General features: G+C 38.7%; 1 protein-coding gene across 1 annotated transcript in view; it reads right to left on the bottom strand.

The window, feature by feature from the left end:
• Positions 1-2,192: 2,192 nt before the first annotated feature.
• The window catches only part of BUD13 (BUD13 homolog), a 33,842-nt gene continuing 13,673 nt past the window's right edge, over positions 2,193-22,361 (bottom strand). Inside the window, exons 5-10 of the mRNA XM_061202499.1 lie at positions 17,627-17,931; positions 15,626-15,731; positions 15,132-15,270; positions 14,300-14,484; positions 13,978-14,059; positions 2,193-2,573 (exon numbers count right to left, since the gene is read on the bottom strand). Coding sequence (XP_061058482.1) covers positions 2,480-2,573; positions 13,978-14,059; positions 14,300-14,484; positions 15,132-15,270; positions 15,626-15,731; positions 17,627-17,931 — 911 coding nt within the window. The 3' untranslated portion in view covers positions 2,193-2,479. The remainder of the gene's footprint in view (positions 2,574-13,977; positions 14,060-14,299; positions 14,485-15,131; positions 15,271-15,625; positions 15,732-17,626; positions 17,932-22,361) is intronic.

Genomic DNA, 22,361 nt, shown 5'->3' with positions numbered 1-22,361 from the left:
AAGCAAAACATGGAGTTACCATATGAGTCAGCAATTCTACTCCAAGAAAAATGAAAACCTAAGTCCATACAAAAACTTGTACATGAATGTTCATAGCAGCATTAGTCACAATAGCCAAAAAGTGGAAACAACTCAAATATCAACAGATGCATGGATAGATAAAATGTGGTATATCCATACAAGGGAATATTATTCAGCCATTAAAGGGAAGGTGGTACCGATACATACTACAACACGGATGAACCTTGAAAACACTACGCTAAGTGAAAAGAGCTAGATCCAAAAAGCCACGTATTGTATGATAGTCCCATTCACATACTATATGAAATGTCTAGAACAGGCAAATCTATAGCAACAGAAGGATTAGCGGTTGCCTAGGGCTAGGGGAGCTGGGGACAAGTGAGGAGTGGCTGCTGATGGATACAAAGCTCCCTGTATCCAAAATGTTTTTAAATGAATTATGGTGAAGGTTATACAACTCTGTGATATGCTAAAAACTACTGAACTGTACACGTTAAATGGGTAAACAGTATAGTATGTGAATTATATCTCAAGCTGTTAAAAAATAATAAACACCTCCTCTTATCTCAATTTCTTTGTGTCAAGAATTTGGAGCTGGGTGGTTCTGGCTCAGGATCTCTCATGAGGTTGCAGCCATGTTGTTGATCAGGGCTGAACCCATCTAAAGGCTTGAATGGAACTAAAAGGATCCACTTCCAAGGTGGCTGGCTCATTCACAGGGCTGATAAATTGGTGTGTCTACTGGTGAGAGGCCTCAGTCCCTCTCCGCATGGGCCTCTCCAGAGGACCACTTGCGTGTCCTCATGACACAGTAGCGGGCTTCTTCCACAGCTAGTGATTCAAGAGAATACAAGGCAGATGCTTCAATGTCTTTTATGACTCAGCCTCAGAAGTCACACATTTCCAGTACATCCTACAGGTTACACAGGTCAGCCCTATTCACTGTAGGAGGGGACTACACGAGGGCTTAAATACCAGGAGTCAGGGATCATTGGGGCCATATTGGAAGCTGGCTATCAACACTTGATGATTAGGAAGACAATGATAACAACAGCTAATAATTTTGTGACATGTACTATGTGCCTGGCACTGTTCTAGGCTCACAATAAACCTATGAGGTGGGTAATATTATCTCCATTTCAAAGATGAAGAAACTAAAACACAGAGAAGTTAAGTGGCTTATCAAGGTCACACAGTAAAAGACATACCTGAGATTCAAACTCAGACAATATTCTCTCAAAAATTCTGCAATACTGCATCCCAGATATTACTTATTTTCAATTAAGTTTTGCCCATTTGTTCTCCAGAATGGATGCACCAGTTGAAACTTCCCATGAGTTTTCATTCCCCATGAGAATTCAGTCTCTTGCTTATTTTTGCTAATAGATACAAAGTAGAAACTCATTAATGTTTTGATCTCTATTTCTCTAATTTACTAGTAGTAATATACTTATTAGCCATTCTGGTTTTCCCTTTAGATTTTACATATTCATATTCTTTGCCTATTTTTATTTTGTGTTTTGTATTTCTTTCCAATTTGCAGTAGTTCAATCTCTTATAAATGTAATCCTTTGTCAGTTTTAGACATTGGAAATATTTTCCCTAATCTATACCCATTTTTAACTTTGACTATGGGGTGCTTTGTTGACTAGAAATCTTTAATTATGATGTAGGCAAAGCTATCAAATCTTACGGATTGTGATTTGGAGATCTAATTTAACAAATTTATCCTCACCCCAAGGTCACAAAGACATTCCCCATTTTTTCTTATTGGCTGTAGCATTTTACCTTTCATTTAGGTAAAATCACTTTGGGATTTGTCTTTGCTTTATGTGGTTTAAGGCAGGGATCCAACTTTATTTTTGTCCATATAATAAGCCAATTTTCCGAGCACCATTATCTATCTCTTCCCCACTAATTTGTGACACTACCTTTACCAGACACCAAGTCTCCAAACAGCCATGTCTATTCCTAAGTCTAGTTTAGCAATAATTCTTATTTTCTAAGAGGAAGGAGCTATCACTGTGAAAGTTTTTACTCATCCTGCTTCCTAGATGAATGAAAAATCCAACTATCACCCTCCAAGATCCCTGGAGGTTCAGTATTAGCTTGTATTCTTCCCCAAAACAGAATATCCATTTAAGAAAATTATTTTAAAAAAATAAATGTGTGTTTATTAAAAAGGGAAAACCCTAACCAAGAACCAACCCTGGGACACAGAGAAATCAACGCTTCCTCTGAAAGCCAGCAACAGGCAGTGTCGGCACACCTGAGAAGTACAGGTCCTTCAGTCCAAACATTACGTCTCAAATATTCTTCTGCAGTCAAAACTGGCATCCAACAAGTCGCTGGTCTGTGTGGGCCCTGATTATGAGCACAGATGACTGCTGCAGCTGGACGTCTGTCCACCCTGTGTCCACCACCACAACCCACAGCCACCCCCACTGCCTCAGAAAAGTTACATATCCTCAACACTCCACTTGTAGGCAAGTTCCTCCACCGCCTTCTTGCTGGCAAGCCTGGCAAAGCGCTTCTGTTCAAATCCATTGGATCTGCAATCAAGAAATATTAATCAGCCAGAATCCTGAACTGAACATTTATTTTTGAAAAAAGAGTTCACAATCTAATGAGCAAAAAGGAAAGTAAAGGCAATCATGTGAAAATATTTAAGACATAAGCAACAGAATCAGAAAGACAGAATACCTAATCCACCCTCTTATTAGTCCTTGTTCAGTTCCTTCTCAAACTCTTTGACAACTGTTTCAAACATTTACCACTCTCTAAAGGCCCAACTCACTCTCAACTGATGTCTACGTATTATACTTTATCCATTCATTACACAAAAAATTAGTGAATTCTTATTATGTACTAGGCACTGTGTCATGAAAATGAGTATAACATAGCAGCTATCCTGATAAACTCACAGACTAGTGGAGGAGATTGACATTTAAACAAATAATTAAAACAAAAAGCATAGACTATGGTAGAAATATGCATTGGGTATCATGGAAGCAGAGTGGGGACCTTACTCTGCTTGGGAGGGGCGTGGACAAGAACGGTCAGCAAAGGCTTCGTGAAGGGGGCCCCTACGCTAAGTCTGAAAAGACTTAGAGTTAACCAGAGGGCCAGAAGGGTCAGGAGGGCATTTCAGCACAGAGCATAGCACGAGCAACAACAGCAAGGGCACAAAGTAAGAAATCGTATGGCACATGCAGGGAACCAAAGGCAAACTGGTACGGCTGGAGCCTCAAATATGAAAAGAGAGCAGCACGAGACAAAGCTAGAAAGGTAGGTAGAGGGCAAATCATAATGAGTTCTGTAAGCCACAGTATAAAGCTTAGATTTCACCTAGTAAGGATAAATTTATTTTTTTTTATTTTTATTGGAGTACAGTTGATTTACAATGTTGTGTTAGTTTCAGGTGTACAGCAAAGTGAATCAGTTATACATATACATATATCCACTTTTTTTTTTTACATTCTTTTCCCATGTAGGCCATTACAGAGTATTGAGTAGAGTTCCCTGTGAAGGATAAATTTAAAGTGGGAGCATAAACTGCATTTCAAAGAGATCACTCTGGAGGAGACTGAAGGCAGGAAAGTTACTGCAATGGTCCGGGCAACAGATGTTGAAAGTAACGATAAAGAAGAGGGACAGAAAGAGAGAAAACATAGTAGGACTTAGTGATTGATTAGTTATATAAGAGCAAAGGAGGAAGGGGTAAGTTTGACTCATGGGTTAATAATTTTAGTGACTAGATGAATGAGGCTGCCATTAACCAGGACAGAACACAAGAGTAGGAGCACGCTTAGAGTAGGGAAAGCTGATGAGTTCAGTTTTGAATACGTTTGCATTTAAGGTGCCTCAAGTACATATCAACAGAGAAATCCAATGCACAGCCAGATACTCCAGACTGAGGTGCAAATACAGATTTGGGAATCATGTACATACAGCTGGTAAGTGAAGGTGTACTAGACAAGATTCAGCCAAGACAGCACATGGAGTGAGAACAGCTAAGGGTTACAGATGGAACCCTGAGAAACATTTAAGCAGGGGGCACAGAGGAACAGAAGTTCATAAAGGTGGCCGAGATGAAATGATAAGAGAAAATAACCAGAAGTAGGGTGTCATGGAAGTCACTACAGGGGTGAATTTCAAGGAGTGGCCCTCAACTCCCTTCTAATACCATGTACTTCGTCTTCTTATATAAACTTCTTGAAAGAGCCTTTATTCACTGTCTACTTCCTTATTTTTCATTCACTCCTTGATACATTAGAACCTGGCTTTTGTTTCACTATGCTATGGAGTTAATGCTCTCTCAAGTCATTAATGACCTTCCTTATTGCCAAACCCAGTGATTTCTCCCTCTCACCTAATCAGTCACTAGGTCCTGCCATCTTATCACTTAACCAATTTCCCACTTCCTCCTCTCTCCATTCGTACTACCACTGTCATGGTTCAGACCTCCATCATCTTTAGCCTAATCTACTGCAACAACCTTGTATCTTGTCTCTCTACTTCCAAATTTGTGCCTTGCAAATGCTTTGTACGACCGCTACAGTGCGTCACCTATCTAGAATGTAGAGCTACTGTTAATCCACCAGTGGCTCCCCTCTGCCTCTAAGGTGAACACCAAGCTCCTCAGAAATGTTTCCAAGTCCTTCAGTGACCAGGCCCCTGCTTACCTTTCCAGCCCATCTCACACAACTCCATTTCACACTTACTGCTATCCAACATCAAATTGCTTATAACAGGCCCCCACCCCACCAAACACTAGGATGTTCCATATCCTTATGACCTTGCAATACAGGATGCTCTTCCTTAAATATCCTTCCTTTCCTTCTTATCTTGACATCCCTTAAGACTGACATCCCTTAAGACTTAGCTCATGTATCACCTCCTCTAGGAAGCATGTATTCCCTGACCACAGTCTCCCAAGGCTGAATCTAACTACTCTTCCTTTGTGCTCCCAAGGCACCTTGAAAATCCTCTATAGTAATACTTAGCAAGTAGCATTGAAATTATTTACTTGTCTGTCCTCTCCTCTAGATAGAAAGTGAGTTGCTGTGCTCAAGGACCGTCTCTCACTAATTGTGAGACCCTAGCACCTAGTACATAGCTGCTTAAAGTTATAATACGTGTGCTAAGTGCTACTGAACTGATTGGGACGACAGGCTTCCCTCTTTCCTAAGGTCTTCCCTAAGGGATCAGTTGAGTGAGTAGTGAAAGGGTGAGGAAGAAGGGAAGCTTATTATGAATGGCACCATCTCCAACCTTAGAAGCATGCATGGTGTTCTAGAGCACAAGGAAACCACTGCCTCTTGTCTTGGGGAATTAGTACTTAAGAGAATCAACACTAATATGATCAAACAGACAAAAGGTCCTATGAATAACAAACCAAACCCTAAACAGAATCAAAAAAACAAACTGCAAGAGAACACACAGTGGAAAGAGCTTTAGACCAAAGAATCAGATGCCCAAGGTCTAATTCCAGCTTTATCAGGTGAGCTGAAAGACTCTTAAGTTGTTAAATTTATCAGGGCCTCCGTTTCTCTTTTAAATAATGTAAGTTAGTTTAATTGACCTTATGGGTTTTTCTAACTGTAACATACTATAGATCTGTTTTAGAAATATTCACTTGCCAAAAACAGACAAAAGCAGAAAAGGCAATGAAAGAATAAATAATCAGAAAGAAAGCAAGGATGAGAAAGGGAACTAAAAGGAAAACTCTAGGAGAAAATAAGAATGAGAAGTGTAGGAAAACTACAGGGAGAAATGGAGACAAATTATACCAGTTAAAAACCAGGTCAGGGAGGGTTCTGTTTTGGGTCCAGAAATTTGAAAAAAATAGAAAAAAGAAAAAAAGAATGAACTCAGTGTAGCAGGCGTATCTTTAGGGTTGTGGCTATAAAAAGATCTACTTCTGGTTATACAGCAAATTAGTATTCTGAAAAATCCTCCTGTTACCAAAAAGCCGATATACAGTGCGCTGCAAACGAAAGCAGGAAAGGAGCCTGAAACCACAGCCACCCTGAGGATACCTGCCAATATCAGGAACTAGAGCTCTGGATTTAGATGGCAGCTTAAAAGGACAGAAGATAATGCCTTAGGCCCATATAAAGCAGAGTGGTAGATGCCAGTCATGGCAGAGAACTCGTGCAAACTAATCTACACTCAGAAAACAATTATAAAGTCTGGACAAAATATAAAGATACAAGTATCTGAAAGTATTTGAAGGCATGAGAGAGTGACCAAAAGCAGACAAAACTTGGGTGGGAGTCTAGGTGTGAGAAGAGATTTGTGAGGCTTTTTGCCAGAGGGCACTTCCCAAACTGCACAGCTCATGGAGGCAGAAAGCCACAGGCGTACTGGCTTGAGGTGTCAGTGCAGAGTGAGCAGAGCAGCTGGCATATCAGGGAAGAAATACTGAAAGGGAGGGAGCTTCAAAAGGGATGAACCCCAAAATCTACACACAAACTGCACCCAAATCTTTGGCTAACTGCTAAACTGTGCTTGTGCAGGGGAAACCCCCTTGGGCCCCATGAAAAAGCAGCAGCTAGAAACTGAAAGAACTGAGCAGAAATTTTAGCTGCTGCCCACTGCAAAGGAGTTAGCGTTTGGAGTTAAAATACAGCCAAGTTAACTGTCTGCTGGAATAAAAATCAACACACTTCAAGGACTTCCCTGGTGGCACAGTGGTTAAGAATCCGCCGGCCGATGCAGGGGACACAGGTTTCGAGCCCTGGTCCGGGAAGATCCCACATGTCGTGGAGCAACTGAGCCCGTGTGCCACAACTACTGAGCCTGTGCTCTAGAGCCCGCAAGCCATGAGTACTGAGCCTGCGTGCCACTACTGAAGCCCGCACGCCTAGAGCCCGTGCTCCGCAATGAGAGAAGCCACCGCAATGAGAAGCCCGCGCACCACAACGAAGAGTAGCCCCTCTCACCACAACTAGAGAAAGCCCATGCGAGGCAACGAAGACCCAACGCAGCCCAAAATAAATTAAATAAATAATTAAAATAAATTAATTAATAAATAAAATAAATTAAAAATAAGATGGTTACACCATCTAATTAAAAAAAAATCAACACACTTCAAAGGAATATAAGAGAATTCAAAGTCTCTGCAATGTATCATTCATAATGTCCAGTATAACATTTTTAAGTGACCAGACATGTAAAGAAACAGTAAAATGTGATGAAACTCAAGAAAAAACTATGAATAGAAACCAATCCTGAGATAACCCAAATGTTGCAATGAGCAGACAGGACTTCAAAGCACCAATTATAAATATTCTCAAGGAAAAAAAAAATGATTCATAATGAATGAATAGGTAGGAAATCTCAGCAGAGAAATATGTCAAATGGAAATTCTAGAGTTGAAAAATATAATAAACTAGCTGAGGGACTTCCTTGGTGGCACAGTGGTTATATTATAAAAATATAATAAACTAGCTGAGGGACTTCACTGATGGCACAGTGGCGCCTGCCAATGCAGGGGACATGGGTTCGAGCTCTGGTCCGGGAGGATCCCACGTGCCGCAGAGCAACCAAGCCCATGTGCCACAACTACTGAGCTTGTACTCTAGAACCCGTGAGCCACAACTACTGAGCCCACATGCCACAACTACTGAAGCCCACGTGCCTAGAGCCCACGTTCCACTACAAGAGAAGCCACCGCAATGAGAAGCCCATGCACTGCAATGAAGAGTAGTCCCTGCTCGCCACAACTAGAGAAAGCCCACGTGCAGCAACGAAGACCCAACGCAGCTAAAAATAACTAATAAATAAATTTAAACTAGCTGAAACAAAAAATTCAGTGTATGAGCCTAATAGGCTAGAGATGGCAGAAGAGTCAATGAACTTGAAATCAGATCAAAAGAAATAATCCCACCTTAAGAACAGAGAGAAAAATAATGATAGAAAAATGAACAGGACTTCAGAGATCTGTGGGATAATATCAAGTAGTGGAAATAGTGTAATCGGAGAAGGAAAAGTGGTTTAAAAAAAAAGAAGAGGAATTGAACAAAAAATAGCCAAATACCTCCCAAATGTGAAAAACATGAACTCATAAATCTAAAAAGCTCAACAAACTCAAGAAAGGATAAATACAAAGAAAACCACACCTAGGTACATCATAGTCAAACTGCTGAAAACCAAAGACCAGAAGGAAATCTTGAAAGCTGCCAGAGAATATATTATAATGTGTATATGTTGGGGTTAGGAGGTGAGACAATGAAACAAATGAAATCTGAGGGTTGACTTCTAATTGGAAACAATGGAGGCCAGAAAGTGATGAAAAGTCTTTAAAGGGCTGACAGAGCTGTCATAGAAGTCTGGTACTGTCAATCCTGAGTTCTTTGTGTTGGTTTGAAACCTCAGGAGTTCCCTGGGTAAAATCTGAAATTGGCCCCCATACTCGGAGGACAACAAGAGACCAAAGAAAGAGGCAGATCACTCCAGATTGGCAGGTGGCAGGTTTAATAAGCAAGGGAACTTACATACAAGGTTTGTCTTGGGCGCAGGACAAGTGGTTCTCCACACCTGCCTGCCAGCACCTTAAAAGTTTATATAGAGGCCTTATATATAAGGGTTCAGTCACATATTCAGTCCAGATGGTCTCAACAACACCCTACTCTCTCAAGGCTATGTCCTTGAAATGGCTGCCAGTATGAGAAGAGTAGGCAGGATGTACATTCCAAGGACAGGGGAGAGGTAAGGGCCTCCAGTTGCCTGGGTCCAGCTCATAGGTCAACCAGTGGTCACATCCCCTCGATAACCTCCCCCAACACTATGCCAGTGAAACAATCCTTCAAAAACAAAGGTGAGAAAAAATTCTCTAATTTAATTAATAGAACTGTGCCAATGCCAACTCCTGGCTTTGATAATGTACTATGGTTATATAAAATATTATCATTGGGGGAAGTTGGGTGAATGGGACACTAATACACTGTACTATTTTTTCAAGTTCTTGTGAGCCTAACATTATTTCAAAATTAAAGCTGTTAAGAAACAAAGGTGAAATAAAGACGTTTTCATATCAACAAAAACTGAATTTTTTGCCAACAGACCTGCACTGAAGGAATATTAAAATTTCCTAATTTCTTTAGGAAAGAAGGAAGAATACCAGAAATTGTAACTATGTGAGTAAGTACTAACAACTATATATTTTTTTCTTTTGTTTTCTTAGCTTCTTAAAAAAATATATAACTGCAAAGTAAAAATTTTAACACTGTATTGTGGGATCTATACCACTTTTTATGTAATATGTATGAAAACAATAGCACTAAAAACAGAGGTTAAGTAGAACTGTAGTGTTGCAAGGTTCTTATATTTTATGTGAAATAGTACAATTATAACTCTCAGTAGGCTGTGATCCTTATAACAAACACTGAAAAAAAAATTGCAGAGAGGTATAACTAAAAAGAAAACAGAGCAATTAAAATTCACTACTAAATTCACACACCTAAAATCCAAAACACTGACAATACCAAATGCTGGCAAGGATATGGAGCAACAGAAATCCTCACTCTTTGCAGTAATGTAGAATGATACAGCCTCTTTGGAAGACAACTGGCAGTTTCTTACAAAATTAAACATAATCTCAACAATACAATATAGCAATCATTTACCCTGGTATTTACCCAAGTAAACTGAAAACTATATCCACATAAAAACCCATACACAAATGTTTATTGCAGCTTTATTCACAACTGCTAAAAACTGGGAGCAACCAAGATGTCCTTCAACTGGGGAATAAACAGACTGTGGTATACCCATCCAATGCAATACTACTCAGTGATAAACATGGAATACAGTACTGATTCATGCAAGAACATGGATGAATCTTAAAATGCATTTTGCTAAGTGCAAAAGGTCAGACTCAAAAGGTTACACATTGTATGATTCCATTCATGTAACACTCTGGAAAAGACAAAACTACAGGGACAGAAAACAACAGCAGTAATTACAAGGGGTTGGTGGAGGAGGTATAAATGACTAAAAGGAGACTTACACAGGAAATTTTAGAATGATGGAACTATTCCATACAGTACTAGGGTGGTGAATGAATGACTCTACTCATTCGTTAAATCCCATAGAACTATACACCATAATGAGTAAACACTAATATAAGTAAACTATAAAAGAAAAAAGTTACCCAGGATGTTTGGCGGGGGGGGGTGGGGGCGGTACGGGGGCTGACTCTTTAAGTTATGTTGGAAAATGGTATTTTGATTAGAAATTATAAGGGTAAGAACAAAATGAACTGCACATAAATGCTACACTCTAGATGGTAAATTAGTTTCTCATTTCTGAATTTCTCAATTTTGAAACTGTTTTACATGTGTCCTGGGATGAGCAAAATGGATGGTGGATGGTGGGTGCCAGGTTTCTCAATGTTGGGGAGGTAAGCAAAAAGGAAAGGTAATACTTGGTTAGAGTCAGTTACATCAACATGAACTCATATTTATATATATATGTAAATATATGTGTATATATAACATACTTGCAGGTGGATAGACACAGAAACAATTATAGATATGTGTGTATACACAGACTACTATACACGCATTAACTAGCTCTGTCTGCTGAGAGGGTCTAGAAACAATGACACCTCAGTAACAACAAGCACTCTAGCAATCGGATCTTGGTTTCTAAATATCTTTCTCCATTAAAAGCAGTCAGGATTTCTTAGAGAAATGGCTATTTTAGGGCTGGGGCAGAGAAAATACAATATGAGCCTGAAGCACCTTATAGTAACAGAAAGTCAAAGGATGCTCAAAAAATAAAAGGATGGGCATATAAAAGGGACACCTGAGAGAACTCCCAATGGCCAAAGAACAGAACAATTTAAGCAACAAAATAAATAACATACTATTAGATTACTATACAAAGTACAAAATATACATGAGTCCATACTGATATAAACAAATGATTGAGCAAATAAATGGGGAGATGAAACAGATCTTCCTTACAGAAAAAGTCTAAATAATATATGTAGATATCCTTCTGTAGGTCTCCTTTTGAGTGTAAGCTGAACTCAGTCGACTCACTTCCAGATAAGAGAGTATGAAAGAAGAAAAACAGTAATTTTAAAGCAGAGAAACCCGGCAAACACTCACTACCTTAACCCAGTGATCCAGGTTAACATTACTAGTGATGTCATGTGGATATCATGTAACCCCTAAAATGATGTGATGAGAAGGACACTCCACCACTGCGGAATTCTTTCCAAAAACCCATAACCTCAGGCTAATCATGAGAAAAACATCAAACAAACTCAATTTGAGGAACATTCAACAAAAATACCTGACCATACCGCCCCCCCCAAAAGTGTTAAGGTTACAAAGAACAAAGAAAGACTGAGAAACTGACACAGATCAGAAGAGACTGAGGAGACATGACAACTAAGTACAATGTGGTATCCTGAATTGCATCCCTGAACAGAAAAAGAACATTAATAGAAAACTGGTGAAATCCAAATAAAATCTGGTGCATTAATAATAACATACTAATGTTGGTTTCTTAGATTTGATTAATGTACCATGATAATATAACAAATGGTAACAAAACTGGATAAGGAGTTTACAAGAATTCTTTATAGTATCTCTGCAAATTTTCTATAAATCTAAAATTATTCCAAAACAAAAAGTTTACTTAAAAAAAGAATACAAAAAAAATTTTTCAAAACACTACCCCAAGCAACTGCAAAATACACATTATCTTCAAGTGCAAATGGGCTATTCACCAAGGTAAACCATATACTGGGCCATAAAACATGCTTAATAAATTTCAAAAGATCAAAATATTACATAGTGTATTCTCTGACCTCAATGGAATTAAATTGGAAATCAATAACAATGAGATATCTAGAAAAGTCTAAATGTTTGGAATTCTAAAATACACTCATAAGTAAATCATGGATCAAAGAATGAACCAAAAGGAAAATTAGAAAATATTTTGAACAAAATCCAACATACATTCCTGAAAAAAGACATTCCTTAGCAAACTAGGAATAGAAATTTCTCAACTCAATAAAGGAAATCTACAAAAAAAATTCTATAGTTTACAAGATATTTCATGGTGAAAAGGCTGAATGTTTTCCTCCTAAGGTTAGCAACAAGGTAAAATATGTCTGCTCTTACTGCTTCTACTCAACATTTGCACTGGAAGTTGCAGCTAGTGCAATAAGGCAAGAAAAAGAAACAAAAGGCATCTGGATTAGAAAGGAAGAAGTAACACTGTTTATATTCACAGAGGACATGACCCTCTAGGTTCAAAATCTGACGGATCCTACAAAAAAAGCCATTGTACGAAGTGACCTTTACATCAAGGAAAGTGGCTGATAATATTTGTTGCCAATGATAAAATAGGAGCTTTCAAGCGTAAATTAGAATTTTGAAAAACTTGTACCCACTACCATGAACTCCTTTAGCTTCTAGTTATTTAAAGATTTTTGTGATGAGATCAAAGTTAATATTAATATGTATATATCATTATCTGATATTGTATATGAAATATGTCAACATTTGGAAGGTCTGAAAAACTCAGCAAACCAATGAACAGTACATGATGTTATAAAATCATGCATGAGTAAAAGATCCATCCAAAATAGGAAAAAGACCAATGGATTTTAATCTAACAGTATGAAAAGCTTTTTGATATGGTTTCTGATTCCATATTACAAATAACCTTTAAGAAACTACCACTTATTGAGTTTTTGTGTAGTATTAAAAAAAATCTAATACACCTTCCTTTTCTAACTACCTATGTATAAGGTTGAATTTTCTTCCTATATTTCAGCTAAACATACTGCAACAGACTAAATCCTGATGTCTTCTTGTGCACATTGCTATATTTAAAATGGATAACCAACAAGGGCCTACTGTATAGCACAGGGAACCCTGCTCAATATTCTGTAACAACCTAATTGAGAAAAGAATTGGAAAAAGAATAGATACATGTATATTTATAATTGAATCACTTTGTTGTACACCTGAAACTTAACACAACATTGTTAATCAACTATATACCAATATAAAATAAAAAGTTAAAAAATAAAAATAAAATAAAATACAAAAAAAAAGTCCTGATGTTTTCTATCAGCCCAGACATTAATGAGATTTGCAAGAATGTAAATCAAAGCTATCCTGAATCTCACTTTTTTTTGTTTGAAAAATATAGTTATTTCTCTTTAAAAACAGGGTAACTATGTTAATGTAATGGCTTTTTTTTAAAGAATTAATAAATACTTTTTAAACTTCTTAGTTTAATTTCTAATATGGTAAATATTAACAGCTATAACCCACATAAACAAAACTTTTTAGAGTCCTCAATAATTATCAAGAGTGTAAAGGGGTCTTGAGATGACAAATTTTGAGAGTCACTGTGCTAGATGATATAACAATGTCCTTTAGCAGGCAAGAGATGGGATCTAACATGAAGTAGAGGGACTGACTTTGGATAGGAGCATATATAGTTCATCCATGATAGCAGAAAGGAAGTTAGTGCATGCGGGTACAGATATGGGTAGGTGAAAAGACAAGGTGGTAGGGGCAGTGCAACATGACAAGTAACTCACTCATAAGGCAGTGAAGAAAAGATTCAAGGGCTACATTTTAAAGATACAACATACAAAAGGCTTCAGACTAGCACCTATCATTCACCGCCTCCAAACCTTAGAAAATATCATTAGAAGTGATCAGTGTCAAAAACAAAGGGTATCCTAGCTGGACCACCTGAGTTATTTGCCCAGAGCTTTGAAAAGGAAAAAAGGAAGGAGTATTCTAAGCATGGGAAATGAGATTTGAGAAATAGAAGCAACCAAACTGCATATTATTAACCTTGTGATTAGAGCAGAAAATGAGGCAGAGTGTAGAATGATTTGAGAACAGTCAGGGAAGGTTCAGGTTAGATGGAAGAGAAAACAAAACTGTAGGAAATATTCAGGTTTACCTGTCTACTCCATCCCAGCGATATCCAGGCCAGATATTGAACCTGTTGGGAGGAGGTGCTGGGCCACTGTAGCGAGGTCTCACTAATGACAGGAGAGGGAGAAAAGTTAGTTACCTACGTAATTCAAATCAGAGCTGGATGGCAGTGGGAAAAAATGTTTTTGTACAGAAGTCTCTATTGAGTTAAATCTCAATTCCCCAATACAAGAAATCTGAAATTGTATGGGAAAGCCTTCTTTGCACATAGCTATGTATCATCACCCTATTGATTTTCTCTCTTCACATAAGTCACCTCATTCTCTGAAGATTCCCAGAAGGCTCACCTTTCTTATTCTTGCTCTCCTTGGCCTTACTCTTCTTGATAAAGTTGGCCATGGGGTCCCCCTCTCTTTCTTTTTCTCTCAGCATCCGATCTAGATCTTCATCATCAATATAGCGGGCCAGAGGCTTTTGCATTTCCTTCACTGCATCCTCCACATTTTGTTGCTGCTGCCGGCGCTGTGCAAGCCTGGACAAAAAGAACCAGGAGTGTCTGCTATCCTGTTTAACATTTCCACTCTTACACTGAGATGTACTGCTACACTTGGAGAACCTCCTCTTTCCAGCAGCCTAGGCCAAATACTGAAAAAGGTAAAATTCTTAGAATACCAACTGGAAGTGTGGAATATATCAGTATCTTAGGAAGGAGACTGAGCACACTGAATTTCCCATTCCTGAAAACAGCTTTGGGGCTTCCCTGGTGGCACAGTGGTTGAGAATCCACCTGCCATTGCAGGGGACATGGGTTCGAGCCCTGGTCCGGGAAGATCCCACATGCCGCGGAGCAACTAAGCCCATGTGCCACAACTACTGAGCCTGTGCTCTAGAGCCCGCGAGCCACAACTACTGAGACCACGTGCTGCAACTACTGAAGCCCGTGTGCCTAGAGCCCATGCTCCGCAACAAGAGAGGCCACCACAGTGAGAAGCCCGCACACCACAAGGAAGAGTAGCCCCCGCTCACCGCAACAAAGACCCAACACAGCCAAAACTAAATAAATAAAATAAATAAATTTATTAAAAAAAAAAACAAAAAACAGCTTTGAAGGCAGAAGAATAGAGAAATGACTCCCTCCGGTCACTGCAGTCTTGTTTTTCCTTTCAGTGGTTCTCTTACCCTTTTCCCCACTGAGCATACAGCTCATCTCTCTCTGAGTCCTTCTCCGCTTTTCTCCTCTGCTCTAAACGTTCCAGTTTCAAATTCCTCTTACGACCAGACTTATCTCGAAATACGGTTTCAGCATACTGGAATTCAGCTGCAAAGGAAAATTATACTTTTAAAGATAAACACCAGGTATCAAAATCAGAAATAATATTCTAACAGCTGAAATCAACCACGTGGGGTTCTGATGCTGGATAAGAACCTTCACAGCCAGACTACTAGTAGTCCCTACCAACATCTAAGTGCATATCGGTGATGATCCTGAAAATTAACATTTTTCAAGAAGGAAAAGAACCACTTGGACCCAATGAGAAGTTAAAATAATGCACAAAACCAGAGCTGAAATTTGACAACAATTAAAACTTTTAAATATCAGGTATAATAAGCTACATTAAAAAAAATGAAAGCTACAAGAGCCTCAGCTGGTCTCTGCACTTTCACGTTTTTACCTTCAAACGCCACGGTCTCTTGGTCCCGTCTCTCGAGCTCCTGCTGCTCTCGCTGTATGTCAGTTAACACCAACCCAGTTTTAGCCCCAGAATACATGTGTGCAGCCTATGCAATGGAAAAGGGAGCATCCAACATTAATAAGACAATGCAGCAATAGACTCCATGGGTATACACAGGTGTATTTCTGTCTGATAATCAGCAATAACCAAACCAAAAACTCTAGCTTTATATTCTTATTATCAACCACAGGATTCACAAAATAGAAATGAAGAAATAAAACTGAATTTCATGGAAAATTAACAGTACTATCAAGTTTAAGAGTAAACAGAAACACAAACCAACGATATGCTAAAGGGAAGGCTAAGCATCGTATTTCTGACTTTTCAGCATATAAACTGCACACACGAAGACTCTCAGGTCACCTGACCAGAAACCTCTATCACGCTCTAAGCCCTCTGGTAGAGATCAACACTGATAAAATATTTCATTTAAATCACAAAGTCAAGCAAACCTAAGATCCTGAAATTGTGGCTATATTTCAGGATAATGACAAGATATAACCAAATCGAAACTTCTTACTAAACTCCACTCTGTATCAAGATAACAAACCAACCCACAATCAATGTATATACTTATATCCCGATATCCTTAAACAATGTGCTAAATTAAATTTGATTAATATTAAATTGCCCATGGACTAAGCAGATACATAAAAATGTCAAGGAGTCCAGCTGAAACACAGACCTCACTCTGTTCCCCAAAAGAGAAGAACCCTACTTCCTGGGCTAGGGACAAGCTGGTCTACCCTACCAGGACCACATGGGCTACAGAGAAACTTACCTGAAAAGTCTGCGTTAGAGGAAACGTGCACACCATAGGCTCTATCATTCTCATTCTTAACCAACTCACTGGAATAACACTTTTTTTTTTTAATTAATTTATTTATTTTTGGCTGCGTTGGGTCTTTGTTGCTGCGCGCACGCTTTTTCTAGTTGCGGCCAGTGGTGGCTACTCTTCGTTGCGGTGCACGGGCTTCTCATTGCGGTGGCTTCTCTTGTTGCGGAGCATAGGCTCTAGGCACACGGGCTTCAGTAGTTGCAGCACGTGGGCTCAGGAGTCGTGGCACATGGGCTTAGTTGCTCCGCAGCATGTGGGATCTTCCCGGACCAGGGCTTGAACCCGTGTCCCCTGCATTGGCAGGCGGATTCTTAACCACTGCGCCACCAGGGAAGCTCTGGAATAACACTTCTTTACTAGTACTGGTGTTCTTTACAACACAATTACTCAGGGTTCATGCGGATTTGTTTTGCTAATTCAGGCTTCATCACAGATTTAAAATAATACAAAACACTTACTTCCCAGGCGATATGATTTCTAAAAGTCGTTTTATATTTTAAGTGCCTCTCTTTAAGCTCTGGAGACCTACAGTCCAATTTATAATAGTAAACTGCTTACACTAAATGCTTACTTTGTCCCAGGCACTGTGCTAAGAGCTTTACTTACTGACTCATTTAATTCCCACAAGAACCTTAAGAAGTACGTACTACTATTATCCACATTTTAAAGATGAAGAAGCTGAGGCTTAGAGATATTATATATCTTGCTCAAATCTCACAGATAGTACATATAAGAAGTACGATCCCAATATGTGATGTTCGACACAAGGTTCATGCTCCTAACTCCACTCTGTAAACTGCGTTCTCAGTTTATTCGTAAGAAAATAGGAAGTTTCTGTGGACCTATTAAAATGAGATTCATGGAACTCAGAGGATATAAAGGCAGACGCTCTTTAGGGAATCTGCTATTTGTAAGTTCACCTGGGCTGAGTTAGGCAGTCCTGATTTCAGAGAGAAGAAAAGAGCCCTAGAGGTCCTGTGAGCTAGATTTACTATGCTACTAAGAGCTACCTCTTCCTGCTTTGGCTTGGATCTCTGGGACTTGTACAGAGCTAGAAGATAGGAGTTACTCTAAGAGAAGATATGGCTCCTGAAAATTCTTACCTTCTTTCCCAGAGGCTGACTCCTTCGAGGTGGAGACAGGTCGGAATCAGAAGATTTGGCCCTCTGTTTCCTCCTTGGTGGAGAGAGGTCAGAATCAGAGTTCCCGTGCCTAGGTCTATTCCGTGGAGGTGACAGATCTGAATCAGAATCCCGGGGCCCTGAACTTTGTTTATGCCGTGGAGGAGAAAGATCTGAGTCAGAAGCTTTCCTACTGTCACTTGGGTAGGAAGAAGAGTCCAACGTGTGACTCTGATGTCTCCTGGGTGAAGAGCTTTTATGATATTTCCTATGGCTGGGAGAAGAGCCTGGAAATTAAACAGTAAAGTCTTTAATCCCCTTGGCAGAATCTAAAAAAAGAATTTGTCAGGCTAATGTTCAACATTCATTTAGTCCTCTTGTGAGGAACTATCACTAACCTAAATACAAGTACGAATGACATGGGAGAAGAGCAAAGTGAGAAACAACTTTTAAAACCAATAGGCAGGATGTGGGGTTCTATTCCCAAGTTACTAGTGACTGACTAGCATGTGAGATCTCAACATACTCATCTGTGCCATATATATATATTTTTAGGTTATTAATCTGTTTTGAGTTTATTTTTGTGTATGGTATTAGGGAGTGTTCTAATTTCTTTCTTTTACATGTAGCTGTCCAGTTTTCCCAGCACCACTTACTGAAGACTGTCTTTTTCTCCATTGTGTATCCTCGCCTCCTTTGTCATAGATTAGTTGACCACAGGTGTGTGGGTTTATCTCTGGGCTTTCTATCCTGTACCATTGATCTGTATTTCTGTTTTTGTGCCAGTACCATATTGTCTTGATTACTGTAGCTTTGTAGTATAGTCTGAAGTCAGGGAGCCTGATTCCTCCAGCTCCATTTTTTTCCCTCAAGATTGCTTTGGCTATTCGGGGTCTTTTGTGTCTCCATACAAATTTTAAGATTTTTTGTTCTAGTTCTGTAAAAACTGCCATTGGTAATTTTATAGGGATTGCACTGAATCTGTAGATTGCTTTGGGTAGTATAGTCATTTTCACAATATTGATTCTACCAATCCAAGAACATGGTATATCTCTCCATCTGTTTGTGTCACCTTTGACTTCTTTCATTAGTGTCTTACAGTTTTCTGAGTACAGGTCTTTGACCTACTTAGGTAGGTTTATTCCTAGGTATTTTATTCTTTTTGTTGCAATGGTGAATGGGATTGTATCCTTAATTTCTCTTCCTGATCTTTCGTTGTTAGTGTATAGGAATGCAAGAGATTTCTGTGCATTAATTTTGTATCATGCAACTTTACCAAATTCATTCATGAGCTCTAGTAGTTTTCTGGTGGCACGTTTAGGATTCTCTCTGTAGAGTATCAAGTCATCTGCAAACAGTGACAGTTTTGCCTCTTCTTTTCCAATTTGTATTCCTTTTATTTTTTTCTTCTCTGATTGCCATGGCTAGGACTTCCAAAACTATGTTGAATAATAGCAGCGAGAGTGGACATCCTTGTCTTCTTCCTGATCTTAGAGGAAATGCTTTCAGTTTTTCACCATTGAGAATGATGTTTGCTGTAGGTCTGTCGTATATGGCCTTTATTATGTTGAGGTAGGTTCCCTCTATGCCCACTTTCTGGAGAGTTTTTATCATAAATGGGTGTTGAATTTTGTCGAAAGCTTTTCCTTCATCTATTGAGATGATCATATGGTTTTTCTCCTTCAATTTGTTAATATGGTGTATCACATTGATTGATTTGCATAAATTGAATAATCTTGCATCCCTGGGATAAATCCCACTTGATCATGGTGTATGATCCTTTTAATGTGCTGCTGGATTCTGTTTGCTAGTATTCTGTTGAGGATTTTTGCATCTATGTTCATCAGTGATACTGTAGTTTTCTTTTTTTGTGACATCTTTGTCTGGTTTTGGTATCAGGGTGATGGTGGCCTCATAGAATGAGTTTGGGAGTGTTCTCTCCTCCGCAATTTTTTGGAAGAGTTTGAGAAGGATGGGTGTTAGCTCTTCTCTAAATGTTTGATAGAATTCACCTGTGAAGCCATCGGGTCCTGGACTTTTGTTTGTTGGAAGATTTTAAATCACAGTTTCAATTTCATTACTTGTGATTGGTCTGTTCATATTTTCTATTTCCTCCTGGTTCAGTATTGGAAGGTTATATACCTTTCTAAGAATTTGTCCACTTCTTCCAGGTTGTCCATTTTATTGGCATAGAGTTGCTTGTAGTAGTCTCTTATGATGCTCTGTATTACTGCGGTGTCCGTTGTAACTTTTCATTTCTAATTTTATTGATTTGAGTCCTCTCCCTCTTTTTCTTGATGAGTCTGGCTAAAGGTTTATCAATTTTATCTTCTCAAAGAACCAGCTTTTAGTTTTATTGATCTTTGCTACTGTTTTCTTTGTTTCTATTTCATTTATTTCTGCTCTGATCTTTATGATTTCTTTCCTTCTACTAACTTTGGGTTTTGTTTGTTCTTCTTTCTCTAGTTCCTTTAGGTGTAAGGTTAGATTGTGTATTTGAGATTTTTCTTGTTTCCTGAGGTAGGATTGTATTGCTATAAACTTTCCTCTAGAACTGCTTTTGCTGCATCCCATATGTTTTGGATCATCGTGTTTTTGTTGTCACTTGTCTCTAGGTATTTTTTGATTTCTTCAGTGATTTCTTGGTTATTTAGTAATGTATTGTTTAGCCTCCATGTGTTTGTGTTTTTTACAGTCTCTTCCCTGATATTTCTTTCTAATCTCATAGCGTTGTAGTTGGAAAAGATGCTTGATACGATTTCAATTTTCTTAAATTTACTGAGGCTTGATTTGTGACCCAAGATGTGATCTATCCTGGAGACTGTTCCGTGTGCACCTGAGAAGAAAGTGTAATCTGCTGTTTTCAGATGGAATGTCCTATAAATATCAATTAAATCTCTCTGGTCTATTGTGTTATTTAAAGCTTATTTCCTTATTAATTTTCTGTCTGGATGATCTGTCCATTGGTGTAAGTGAGGTGTTAAAGTGCCCCACTATTACTGTGTTACTGTCGATTTTCCTCTTTTATAACTGTTAGCATTTGCCTAATGTATTGAGGTGCTCCTATGCTGGCTGCATATATATTTATAATTGTTATATCCTTTTCTTGGATTGATCCCTTGATCATTATGTAGTGTCCTTCCTTGTCTCTTGTAACATTCTTTATTTTAAAGTCTATTTTATCTGATATGAGTATTGCTACTCCAGCTTTCTTTTGATTTCCATTTGCATGCAATATCTTTTTCCATCGCCTCACTTTCAGTCTGTATGTGTCCCCAGGTCTGAAGTGGGTCTCTTGTAGACAGCATATATATGGGTCTTGTTTTTGTATATATTCAGTGAGCCTGTGTCTTTTGGTTGGAGTATTTAGTCCATTCACATTTAAGGTAATTATCGATATGTATGTTCCTATTACCATTTTCTTAATTGTTTTGGGTTAGTTTTTGTAGGTCCTTTTCTTCTCTTGTGTTTCCCACTTACTGAATGAGATCCTTGCTGGGTAGAGTAATCTTGGTTGTAGGTTCTTCCCTTTCATCACTTCAAATATATTGTGCCACTCCCTTCTGGCCTGTAGAGTTTCTGCTGAGAAATCAGCTGTTAACCTTATGGGAGTTCCCTTGTATGTTATTTGTCGTTTTTCCCTTGTTGCTTTTAATAATTTTTCTTTGTCTTTTTTGTCAATTTGATTAGTGTCTTGGCATGTTTCTCCTTAGGTTTATCCTGCCTGGGACTCTCTGCACTTCCTGGACTTGGGTGGCTATTTCCTTTCCCATGTTAGGGAAGTTTTCGACTATAATCTCTTCAAATATTTTCTCGGGTCCTTTCTCTCTCTCTTCTCCCTCTGGGACCCGTATAATGCGAGTGTTGTTGCCTTTAATGTTGTCCCAGAGGTCTCTTAAGCTATCTTCATTTCTTTTCATTCTTTTTTCTTTATTCTGTTCTGTGGCAGTGAATTCCACCATTCTGTCTTCCAGGTCACTTATCCATTCTGCCTCAGTTATTCTGCTATTGATTCCTTCTAGTGTAGTTTTCATTTCAGTTATTGTATTGTTCATCTCTGTTTGTGTGTTCTTTAATTCTTCTAGGTGTTTGTTCCTTAATTCTTCTAGGTCTTTGTTAAACATTTCTTCCATCTCCTCGATCTTTGCCTCCATTCTTTTTCCAAGGTCCTGGATCATCTTCACTATCATTATTCTGAATTCTTTTTCTGGAAGGTTGCCTATCTCCACTTCACTTAGTTGTTTTTCTGGGGTTTTATCTTGTTGCTTCATCTGGTACATAGTCCTCTGCCTTTTCATTTTGTCTGTCTTTCTGTGAACGTGCTTTTCATTCCACAGGCTGCAGAACTGTAGTTCTTCTTGCTTCTGCTGTCTGCCCTCTGGTGGATGAGGCTATCATCTGTGTCATAGTTATCCACACATAAAGAGTGGGCAAAAAAAAAAAAAAAGAGTGGGCAAAAAACAAACTGCACTCAGGTCTCAGTGGTGTGGTGAAACTTAAAACTACCTGGATTATATTCTCATGTCCTCAGACTAAAGTATAAAAATGTATTTGAATTTAAAAATTAAAATAGTACCTAGGGACAAAAGATGGAGTAAACAAATTTCACCACACAGGTGTGAATCGTAGACATAAGCATCACAAATCACCTTCCCCAAAAGCAATCTGCAATACATATCAACAGTCCTAAAAGCACAGAACCCTCTGACCCAATAAA

This window comes from Eubalaena glacialis, chromosome 10 (genome assembly GCF_028564815.1).
Source record: "Eubalaena glacialis isolate mEubGla1 chromosome 10, mEubGla1.1.hap2.+ XY, whole genome shotgun sequence".
NCBI classification, from domain to species: domain Eukaryota; kingdom Metazoa; phylum Chordata; class Mammalia; order Artiodactyla; family Balaenidae; genus Eubalaena; species Eubalaena glacialis.
The sequence above is the reverse complement of the archived record's forward strand: the minus strand, read 5'-3'. Positions and strand labels throughout refer to the sequence as shown.